Genomic DNA, 12,456 nt, shown 5'->3' on the forward strand with positions numbered 1-12,456 from the left:
ATATGTAGGATTCCTGTGTCTAATAGAGATCAGGGTATGAGATTCATCGTGCTTCCTTTGGGGTAGAGAGAAAAGGTTGGACCCAAAAGGTGTGAGTCATGGTTTAGAGAGCTCCACACCCTCCCATAGAAGCAGCCTTAGGTTGACTGTCCCAACACCTCTCCACCTCCTTTTAGGGGCTCTACACAATAGCTGACCCAATCTGTATGACAGTTCTGGGGAGACTACGGGTTTCTGGGATGACACCATCAAATAGAAAGCTTATGGCCTATGTAGTTAGGCAGAGGGCTTTGAATCCTGCCTCAGCATTTGAGCATTTTTTTTTTTGTCTCATCTACAAAATGGATAAAATAACATGTATCCCAAAGTTGTGAGGATTAAATGAAGAAAACTAACTAGCCCTAGCCAGTTTAGCTCAGTGGATAGAGTGATGGCCTGTGGACTGAAGGGTCCTGGATTCAGTTCCGGTCAAGGGCACATACTTTGGTTGCAGGCTTGATCCCCGGCCCTGGTCAGGCATGCAGAGGGCAACCAATCGATGTGTGTCTCTCACATCGATATTTCTGTCTCTCCCGCTCCCTTCCCCTCTCTAAAAATCAATGGAAAAATATCTTCAGGTGAGGATTAACAACAACAACAACAAAGAAAAATAAAGTTATATTTAGGCATAAAAGTTGTTTTTGTTTTGTTTTTCCCTAGCTGCTGCAGATTTTTTAATTATTAACCCCTGGGAAAGTTCTAGCTATAGCTCACCATCGCTTACAGAACAGGCATGGAGCTTATGTTATGTCATGTTATGTAATGTGATGTCCATTTCTCCCTAGGTGGTCATTGAAGCCCAAGGACTGGAGACCTTAATTGCTGCCACTCCCGATGAGGGGGAGGAGAACCTTGACTCCTATGCTGGCCTGTCAGTCATTCTCTTTGATGTGCAACTCAGACCTGTCACTTTTTTCAACGGATACAGTGATTTGATGTCCAAAATGCTATCAGCATCTAGCGACCCTGTCAGTGTGGTGAAAGCACTTGCTCTGTTGATAGATCATTCCCAGGTAATTAATTCATTCTGCAAATTTTATTGAATTCCTAAAATGTACCAGGTATATTTTAAATGTGTTCTGTGCTTTGAGGATACAAGACAAAGGTCCATGCATCTTGGAACTCACATTCTAAGCATTCAGTCTCTTGGGATTGTTGCCCTTTCTCCTGGCTATAGATAAGCAAGGTTTTCTTTTGCCTTTATTAGCTGGTTAAGACATCTCACTGTTAAGGCAAAAGAAAAAATCCTCAATATAATATGAGTATAGTATAATGTCAATTATATTTCAGTACAACTGAAAAAAATAAAATATGAATTCTAACATAAACAAGAAATGATGGAGGAAATAGTCTAAGATAAAACAGAGCAGACATGGCATTATCTCTGTTCACTTGGCTTTCCTGGGCATGAGGGCTTAGATAGTTATTCTAAAGCAGGAGCTAAACCACATGGCTTCACAAGTTACTGATGACATTTGTCATGACAATGATTATGAAGAGCCATGTAGTGCATCATTTTGACCCTAACAAATTAGTAGAGGAACAACCAATCACTGACACCAACCACATGTAGACTTTTTGCCCCAAACTCTCATGTTCACAGAATCATATAAGATTTAACCATTTATTAGTAGAGAAAGGAGAACTTCCATTCACTTGAACTGTATTCTTCAGAATGATTTTCTATTTTTCTCACCCCCAAGTTTCACATTGCCGTGATAAGTTATGATGATACTATCTTCTGTGCAGTAAGATTTAGGTGACCAAGATACTGTGGATGGGAGTGGTCTGCCTCGGTGGATTTTCTGGGAAACAGAAGAGGGTTAATCTGAATAACCTTTGAGTTCAAATGTTTCATGCTTAAAAAAATTTTTTAATGGCTTGACTTATTTCCTGCCTTACTAAGCATACCAATATAATAAATGGAATATTCGTTAAATAAGGATCCTAGAGGAAATCCCTAAAGTGATCACTTTGTACTCTAATTCATACTTAGGATATTAGTGATATATGAGGAGATTGGATTAAAATCTACAGACTATAAGACTTGTTGGAAAGTTTGCTTATGTGGTTTAGTAAATTCATGGGTAGGTTTGAATTTTGCCCCTACTCATTACTTTCTGTATGTCCTTGGGCAGGTACTTAATAACTTTAAACCAAGATTTCCTACTAATGAAGTAAGGCATTTGAAACAGATAGTCCAAAGTTTTCACCAGCTTTGTTGTTTGCCAGATAATTTGAGGATTCTGATTTGTTGGGTTCTGGTTATGAAATCATAGATTTTAAGACGTGGGAAAGACCTTAAATATCAGATTTTACTAAAACCCCTTCAAAACATCATAGGTTAAAACTAAATATTAATGTCCAATCTTTATTATTCCTCACAACACTTCAAAATAGCTGTATATAACAAAAAAATTAGGGTAGTGTAACCAAATAGTTTGATTTTTATCATGTAACAAATATTTGGAAGTAGTCATCCAGTAAGTAATGTGTTGCTGTAGAAATCCTAAGTCATTACAAGATCCAGGCTCTTTTTCCCTCACCTCAGCCATTTTTACTTGTGGCTTTTAACCTCCTGCTTGTCACCTCATGATCATCAGATGGCTGCTGCCTTTCCAGCACTATTACCTCAGTCCAAGAAGGAGGAAGGGGCAGTAGAGTCTGACTCTTTTTCAGAAACTTTCCTGGAAGCCCTATCCATTCCTACAAACACTAAGTATCCATAAAAGGAAAACTTTTGGTTATTGACCAAAATTATGTCATGTGGATGTTTCTAGCTGCAAGAGAAGCTGATAAATATAGTTTTTAAATGGTTGAATAGCACAGTCTTGTAGAAATACAAGACTGTGTTTCTGTTCATATGAGTGAAAAGAAAGACAACCAGCAGTGCCTCTCATATCCCTTAATCCTCATGTAAAAACAGTTCTCATATTATGTCAGAACTATACACTGTATATTTCCTTTGCAGTATTACCTCTGGGAAGATTCATCCTCTTAAGAAGGCATAAGAGTGCTGAGGTTGTAATTTATATTTTAAGACACAGGAATAATAATAGTTCAGCACCATCTGTATGTGCTCAGCTACTCATCAACAGTGCCTAATAGTATGAATCCAGATATAAAACTGGTTGTAAACATAAGTAGTAATCTAGATCAAAGTTGTCAAACTTTTATAGAAAGGGCAGAAAGTAAATATTTTTGGCTTTGTGGACACATGGACTCGTGGTCTCTGTTGCAGCCACTCAGCTCTGCCATTGTAGAGTGAAGCTAGCCAATAGTGACATAGTAACAAATACGTGTGGCAGTGTTTCAAAATCATTTGTTTATAAAAACAGCCAGTGGGCCAGATTTGCTTACAGCCCATAGTTCACTGACTCCTGGTCTAGATGATCTTATTAGGTTTTTTTATTCATTAAGCGAGGGCACCTAAGGCATATTCGAAGAGAAAGATCATCCCCAGGCTATTAAACATAACCCAATGTCTGTATATTTCAGGTGGGAGTGTTTGGAAGATCTGGGGTTATTATACAGATAAGCTGTTTGCGGCTCCCTGCTCTGCAAGGCACCCAGTAATGTCGTCCCAGCTTCAGAGGCACATGCCACATTAGGTCAAGTGCTGACACTGAAGGAAATGTTGGCAGTGGGTGGCCTGTCATAGCCACCAGGGCAGATGGCATTACTCTGTGCTCACTCTCTGTTTTCAGATCATTGGATTACTCTTCAGAGAAGGATGTCTGATAAGTCAGCATAATAGGGGGACCCTCTTTAGTCATAATAGGGGGTACCCTCTTTAGGCAGCAAAGAACGTATTTTCCTGAACGGAAGCAGTGGAATGAGTTGTGAAAATATCAGTGTTTGAGCTGTAAGAAACACCTTTGGGACCAAAAGTAAAAGATCCAAGGGGTCACGTTAGCTACAAACGCAAAGCTTCAGCATCTTGTTCCTCTAGTTCATAGGCAAAAATTTAAATAAATATGCGCTCTGGGCCAAACACGGGCATAAGCCTCTGCTCTAACACTTTTGCAGTGTTTCTCAGAACACGCTTCCCTGAACACCACGAGACAAAAAACAGTTATGATTTTGTTATAGCCATGGGTGGGAGTAGAACAGTCTCCCCAACCAGAGGCAGTCTGGGTGCTCATTCTGGCTCCACAGGTAGCCTCCACGCCTGATTTTTCTTTTCAACCTTTAGATGTAATGCCACCATGGAAGATTAGTGTGGGAGTTGCATGAGATGTCAAATGCAGAGCTCTCAGGACACAGTTGGGGCTTAAAGACTGTTCGTTCCACTCATTTTACCCCGGAAGGGACAGCCACTGCACTGTGTGGCTTACTCCCTCTCAGGAGTAAAGAGTGTCACAACACTTGGGTTTTGTTTTTGTTTTTGCTTTTTGTTTTGTTTTGTTTTCTCAATCTTTTATTGCTGTCTTTTTTTTTTAATTTTGTTTCATTGCTTAAAGTATTACAAAGAGTATTACATATGCCTCCTTCCCACCCCCTCCCCTTGACCTCATTGTTTGGTTTTGTTTTGCTTTTGAGAATGTGGGTTTGTTTTGACATCCACCTAATGTATGGCCAGTAGGAAAGCCAGAGTCCACATCACAGACCGTAATTTTTCAAACTGAGAACAAAGAAAGAAATACTTCTGAGGCAGGGCACACAGTAGGGCTCATTTAGGAACAATCACACTTACAGTGCAAACGCAGAACTCTGATATTATGATTCTGCAGTTCATAGGCATAGGTTCAACTTTGGATGGGATTATTGTGGTTTTATCAGGGTAATTTGTGTTCTTTTTAAAAGAATATATTTCTTTATTGGTTTCAGAGAGGAAGGGAGAAGGAGAGAGAGATAGAAACATCAATGATGAGAGAGAATCATTGATTGGCTGCCTCCTGCACGCCCCCTACTGGGGACCGAGCCCACAACCCAGGCATGTGCCCTTGGCCGGAACCGAACCAGGGACCCTTCAGTGGATAGGCTGACGCTCTATCCACTGAGCCAAGCCAGCCAGGGCTAATTTGTGTTCTTTTATATTAGTGTCTTTAGCTCTATGTTGAGAATCTCATTCTTTTGTCCAAGTGTCTTTCAGCTAAAGGTAGCTTCATGCCACAATGAGACTTTTTTAGTATACCTGGTTGTCAGCCAAGTCCTTTGACTGACATTCCTGCCACATTTTTTGGAAAGTGAGGATAATTCCAGGAGATCAACAGAATCCTTTCTAGAAAGCAACATTGTGTCATTTATAGTTGGTGAAAACACGGTTTGATCTGAGTAGGGCAATGACATAAAGTTGGTCATGCTGCCAGTTACCATAAACCTAAGATCTTTGAAGGAATATCAAAATTAAGGATACTGAGCCTTTCCTCCCAGACCATTATCATTTCCAACACTGTCCCCAGGCAATCTGATTCCAATCCAACTAAAGAAGTTTTCAGCCAACATCCCCAGAGCTAATATACTTTGAAACTGCAAGACTTAAAGGCTAAATGCTGGCACAAACAGTACAAAACAATGAATTTCAGAAAACTATAAAATTGCTTAGAAGGGACTACGTTGGTCAGCGACTATTGTCTCTCTGGAATATGCTGTTGAGTTCATGTTGGACACAACATATTATTTGATGTCATTCCAAATGTCAACGAGCAGGGTAGTAAGGCTTAGTTCAATTGCCTCGCCTTCCTTTCCCAGCTGACGAGGCAATTCCTGGAACATCTACGTTGTACTGGCCGTTTTCATCATCATTTTCATTTGCCAGCAGGATGCAGTTGTCTATACTGGACACAGCATATAACTAGAAAAGTGGTAAAGGACCACTAGGGGTCAGCTAGCCAGTCCCTCATCCCCACTCCAAAGCCATAGCTGGATTCCTGATGGAGATGCCTTCATTTTCTCTAATCTGGTGGTTCTCAAATTTGAATGCATCAGAATCACATGAGGACTTGTTACAACATAGGTTGCTGGACCCCACCCTCAGAGTTTCTCATTCAGTAGGTATAGGATTTGTGTTTCTAGCAAGTTTCCAGGATGCTGATGTTATTTGTCAGGGAACCACACTTTGAAAACCATTTCCCCTCCCAACTCAGAACTAAAATGTGTTTCCAAGCCTAGAGAAAGACTCCAACATTAACACAGTTCAAATGGTATTATCTGCAGCAGGAGGTTAAGTGTTCCTTTTCAAAGGGGTTGGCTAAATACTGATTACTACTACTATTATTACATATTTTTGCTTCTAGGAGCTTCAGTTGCAATCTGGACTGAAGGCCAATATAGACGTCCAGGGTGCTCTTGCCATTGATATTTCAGGTGCAATGGAGTTTAGTCTGTGGTATCGTGAGTCAAAAACTCGAGTGAAAAATCTGTAAGTATTCTATGCAAATAACTTCAGAAATTAGGTTTTGGAATTGTTTTACTTTCTGACTTTTCAACAATCTATACTTTTTTTTCTGCCTATGTATTTATTTATTATTGAATTTATTGGGGTGACATTGGTTGGTTTCAGGAGTACAGTTCTACAATACATCATCTGTATATTGTATTGTGTGTTCACCACCTCAATTCAAGTCTCCTTCCATCACCATTTGTGCCCCTATACCCTCTTCTACCTTCCCCCTCACCCCTTTCCCTCTAGTAATAACCACACCATAATATGTGTCTATGAGTTGTTGTTTTACTTAATCCCTTCACCGTTTTCACCCAGCCCCGCAGCCCCTCTGACAGCTGTCAGTCTGTTCTCTAGCTCTGAGTCTGTTTCTATTTTGTTCGTTAGTCTCCACATATGACTGAAGGTGTATGGTACTGGCCTTTCTCTGACTGACTTATTTCACTTAGCATAATGCTCTCCAGGACCATCCATGCTGTAAGATCTTCTTTTCTATGGCCAAGTATATTCCATTTTTGTGAATGTACCACAGCTTTTCATCTACTGATGGACATCTGGGCCGCTTCCAAATCTTGGCACTAAGGTTTCCTTTTCTCCACATTCTCGCCAGCACTTGTTGCTTGTTGATTTATTGATGGTAGCCATTCTGGCAGGTGTGAGGGATATCTCATTGTGGTTTTAATTTGCATCTCTCTGATGATTAGTGATCTTGAGCATCTTTTCATATGCCTGTTGGCCATCTGTATGTCTTCTTTGGAGGAATGTCTATTCAGGCCCTTTGCCCATTTTTTAATGGGGTTGTTTGTTTTTCTGGTGTTGAGTTGTAGAAGTTCTTTATAGATTTTGGATATTAACCCCTTATCAGATGTATATCATTGATGTGTTTTTTCATTCAATGGGTTGCCTTTTCAGTTTGTTGATGGTTTCCTTTGCTGTGCAAAAACTTTTTAGTTTGATGTAGTCCCATTTGTTTATCAGAATCTATACTTTCTATTTGTAATCATTAAATCATAGAGTAGGAAATAACCATGAGAAGTCATTCTTTCCATAGCTTCTTACGAGCAGGTCAGCACCTGATACAACTCAGCCAAGAATCTTGACTTTTGACTTTTAAAGACGTCCATAGACAGCATGCCCAGTGGATGAGAGGCTCATCTTCTCGTGGTGTCCACTTCAATAGCTGGCAGTGCTGTTAGGAAACTTTACTCTGAAGCAAACTTTTTTTTTAGATTATCCCTCTATTTGGGAATCTCAAGGTTTTACTCTTTCACTGTCTTCAGTGGATAAAAATTTTAAAATGGTCACTTTTATGCAGAATCTAACTACTAAATATTCAGTCCTTAAGTTTTTTTGTTAGCATTCATTTTTCTAAACAAAATGTTCTCAGCTCCTTTACTTTTCCTAATCTACCTCTCAGATTAAGTGAAATGTTTCATTTTGAACACAAAACAGTGTTTCTGAACCATTGTAATAATCAAAAGAATTATTCTTCTGTTTATTATAACATCAAAGAAAAGGAAATTGAAATGCAATTGATTTTTATCTTTTTGGATATTTAAACTATGGTGTGGGATGAGTGGGATAAGGTGATAAAATTAAATATTTTGGTTTATTTTGAACTATAGATGAAGGAATTGAGAACAATTAAAAGCTGGCACATTTGTGGCCCACAGTGTTACTAAAACGAACCAATGAATGAGAAATGGAGTGATCATCGCAGTGATCAGCAATATAATTTAGGGCTTCCCATTGAATCAGTCATCTGTTTTCTCTTTCTGAAGTATTTCTAGATAGAAGTGTCTCCAAATTATACTGAATTTTAAAATTTTTTTGTGTAGAAAGAAATCAACAATAGCAACAACAAAAAACTCTGGATTTTTAAGGACACTGTATCCCTAAGAATCTATCAGTATCCACATTATAGCCAACCTATCCCCAATTTTTAATTTGTTCATTTAAAAATACCTCTTAAGCCTTTGTTGAGTGTTAAGATACAGTGAGGTATTCAGGGATTTAACGGGACACCTGTGACCTACTTTTACGCTGACAACAGTAGGTGGTAAGCTTTAAGTTGCACAGCAAAAATGAGTACCTCTATCAAAAAAGCTTGGACATACAACTCTGATTTAATTGTGGGAGTAACTTCCCACAATATTACTGAAAGTCTACAATTAAATTAGAGTATTCCTAGAGGTAAGCCTTCTACTGAGTTGTTTATCTTCTTCATTTTCACCCAAGCCACTCTCCCTAGACAATTCAATCTGTCTGTCTAGTCCTCTGAGCAATTTTTGAAGAACCCACCATATCTGTCATTCCTGTGCCACCCACTGTGCTCCACTATAGGAATGGTTTTTTGTGACACAATATTTTTTTCAAATAGACTTAGCTCTCTAGAGACCCTTTGGAGAAAGTAATAAAATGGAATTGAAATAGCTACCTAGACGCCAACAGAGAAACCAAGGGAGCAAGAAAATTATTATAAACATTAGCTGTCTTCTTGCTGAATTTAGATAACTCAGATATGACTTTCTGAGAAGAGCAGGTTTCAGGAATATTTTCATCTTGGCCCTTGGTATGCCCATACCAAACAGTAGTACATGATAGACATTTTATTCCCACATCTAGAATTGAAGGCTAGGGGAGGGTTCAGGGGAAGAGCAAATCTTCGTTCTGCAATCCCTGGGCCTAATCAGGCCCTGGTTACCAAGAGAATTCTGAACACATTTAGGTCACATATTAGCCCCTTTCCTCACAGTCATCAGCAGCATGAGTTCAGATCCTGGGAAATTATAGCAGTTATTCCAGCTCAGTTCAATGTCATGTTAATAGTTTTTTCTGCCTCAAATCTTTAGGTTGGCTGTGGTAATAGCTGGTGACATCACTGTGGACTCCTCTTTTGTGAAAGCTGGCCTGGAAATCAGTGCCGAAACAGAGACCAGCATGGAGTTTATCTCCACTGTGCAGTTTTCTCAGTACCCGTTCTTAGTCTGCCTGCAGATGGACAGGGCTGAGGCTCCATACAGGTAAGAAGCAGTGCTCGGGGAATGTTCCAGGACCAGCCCCAGTTCACCAGGAACTCACACCCAGTTTTCAACGTTCACTTTCAGAAATTAAAAGAAAATGGTAAAAAGAAATTCATGAAACAAATTATCTTTAAATTAGTAACAGAATTCTTGATAAGGCTAAAAATTGAGTCAGTCTCTAGGATATCAAGGAACTGTAATGATCAGTTCTTTCAATTCAGAAGGTATCATATTCTATCTAGAAACAATTTATCAAGGAAACAGAGGGATCAGATTTACCATAAGAATTGCCATGTAGTTTCAGCAAAAATACTGGATGCATATTTACTATCAGCTGTATCTTCACAGTTGTCCACTGGACAGAGAGCTCAAAACAAAACATGAAATCATTTACCATGGTTAAAGAGCCCAACTGAATTCACAGTTTTTAGGTAATCCATACAACAGCAACTCGACCTTGTTTAAGTTTTGGCTAAAGCTTGAGAGTTTGAGAGTTTATAAATTTTTCAGTAGAATTCTTAGTGTCTCAAAAACTGAATATATAATTGTTCATGTAAATTTCCCAACAACTCTCCCACTCTATAGCTTTTACACTGTGTCCTTCGAATCATGTGACCATATTCATAACAATATTATCATGTGGAAGTAAAATGCCTTTGGTTTAGGTGATGCTGTGAGTTGCAGAGGTTTCCTTGACAGATTGTTAACCATGAAAGCAACTTGTCTGCTTAAAACAGCAAGCCATATCTTCCTCATCTTCTTTGACAAGTAAGCCAGAGTTGAGCACCTTCTTTATATTCTTGACATTTCATGATCCATATAAATATGCATCAATGATATAAGTATAATTATGAGTTGGTTATATTTTTACAGAATAAAATATAGTGGATTATAGTCAGAATATTAAACTGTTGCTAGTTTATACTAACGTATGTATAGAATAAACCTCCATTAATGCAGTTTTAAAAACCACCCTTCCAATGGTCAACATGCAGTAACCACCGATCCAGGCACCAGGCTAACTGGTTTGGTTCCACATTTCCCTTTGGCTACAGCTTTGGGAATGTTTCCCCGGCAGCTTTCTCATCTTAAATCCAGTTAAACTTGCTCCTTTCTCACAAAGGGACTGAGCCCAAAGTGGGGCTCCTGGAATGAGGGAACTGGGACATAGCAAGGCTTGCAAAGCTTAACAGCATCTCCAAAGAGCTGAGAGGAATGTAGTCCTCCGTTCCAGAAAAATGTCTGGCAGCCTCCTATATTCCAAGCATTTGAAGTGTATCTGTTTGTATAAAAAGAAAGGGGGAGAAAAACATCACCCCATTCATGGGAATGGAAGCCGGTCTCCCTTGGCACTCCGATCCTTTCTCAAATCGCTTTGACACAGAAGCTTCAAGTGTATATAAGAGCTTGGCTCTGACAGGCATGAGGTGACTTTACTATGTGTGTGATTTTGCTATTGTTGTTGTTATGCAGGCAATTTGAGACCAAGTATGAAAGGCTGTCCACAGGCAAAGGATACGTCTCACGGAAAAGAAAAGAAAGGCTGGTGGCAGGATCTGAATTCCCTCTCCACCAAGAGAATGCTAATATGTGCAAGGTGGTGTTTCCCCCTCAGCCGGAGAGTGCTTCCAACGGTGGGGGCTGGTTTTGAAACTGATTGGTGATGTTTCACTTGAATTCATCTCCCCAGGAGGGAAACCATGTGACATGCCTAAGTGCTTGCTCTCTGAGAGCACAGTGTTTACATATTTACCTGTATTTAAGATTTTTGTAAAACGTTGTGAAAAACCTCAAATGACCAAATTTGGACCTATTCAGAATACTAACAGTATCAATTTTGATCCAAAATAATGTGATGCTTTTAGCAAATTCTATTTGATATAGTGAGAATTGTTCTTCCCTATAAAGAAACTATTGTTTATTTTAAAAATACCATACACACACTCAGAAGAACCCAATTTTGTTTTAATAATTTTCATTGTGTATGTAGCCCTTGATAGAACCTTAAACATGTATTGTTTCTACCAAACATATTCCTGCAGGAAACAAAACAAAACCAAACCGTCCTTTTTCCATGCGGGGTGTGAGGGAACAAGACTTTTTAAATACTTTTTTCAGCCAGCTTCATGAATTGATATTTATCTCTTCTGTTGTTAGTTTTATTGAGCATTGAGGGAGAAGGCATACAACATTAACATACCATCTTATCTTTCTGCTGACCACATAGTCATCCTCTGCATTCCGCCCTACAAAAACACTGGACTTGGCACATAAGATTTAGAGATATTAATTTCAGAAACTCCATTTGATTTTTTTGTGTGCTGTGTCTCTTGGAAACCGTAATGTGGTGCACTGTCCTTTCTAAGGGACATCTTGACGTAGTCACCATTTTATCTTTTGTTCAGCTGTTTGGTCGTGAAAGTTCTAGTCTGTGTGACTACAATCTACACAATCCAGAGTTGGCTGAGAGAATTTAGTACTGATGGATTTGGACTTCTAAAATATGAAATCAAGGAAAGATTTTTATTTGTTCAAATTAGAAGAGGCATGTTAAACATTTTTAAATATTTATTAATGAAAAGTGTGTTTATAGTAATAAACCCAAAACAGATAACAGATGTTCATTTGTTCATTAAGTACACACAAACACGTGCGCGCGCACACACTAACACACACAGAAATTGATCTAGCCTATTATTGGCTGTACATTTAAAATGATGTGTGATGAAATAAATATGTGGAAATCCTATTGAGTTTTTTTTGTCTTCTGTTACTTTAAACACCATATCTCTCTGCTCTTGCCAATTTCTGAGCCCAGACATATACACAAGTAGCCTTTGCAACCCTATAGAACAGGCCAGAGATTCCAAAAGGAGGTCAGAGCCCTTTGGGAAAATGGGCCACTGAAAATAATAGCAGCCAGAACCGTGTAAGGACCTGTGAAGTTGAAAACAAGCTTTAAGCCCAGTTTTCATAAAACCCTGGACCGGCACCCTTAACTGTTATGTT

The 12,456-nt window shown here is 39.0% G+C and overlaps 1 protein-coding gene across 1 annotated transcript in view; it reads left to right on the forward strand.

The window, feature by feature from the left end:
* LOC118671732 (microsomal triglyceride transfer protein) overlaps positions 1-12,183 on the forward strand; it is a 57,019-nt gene extending 44,836 nt beyond the window's left edge. The window contains exons 16-19 of the mRNA XM_036340459.1: positions 825-1,052; positions 6,279-6,403; positions 9,277-9,447; positions 10,921-12,183. Coding sequence (XP_036196352.1) covers positions 825-1,052; positions 6,279-6,403; positions 9,277-9,447; positions 10,921-11,098 — 702 coding nt within the window. The 3' untranslated portion in view covers positions 11,099-12,183. The remainder of the gene's footprint in view (positions 1-824; positions 1,053-6,278; positions 6,404-9,276; positions 9,448-10,920) is intronic.
* Positions 12,184-12,456: the final 273 nt, after the last annotated feature.

Source organism: Myotis myotis, unplaced genomic scaffold (assembly GCF_014108235.1).
Source record: "Myotis myotis isolate mMyoMyo1 unplaced genomic scaffold, mMyoMyo1.p scaffold_m19_p_1, whole genome shotgun sequence".
Taxonomy (NCBI): Eukaryota; Metazoa; Chordata; class Mammalia; order Chiroptera; family Vespertilionidae; genus Myotis; species Myotis myotis.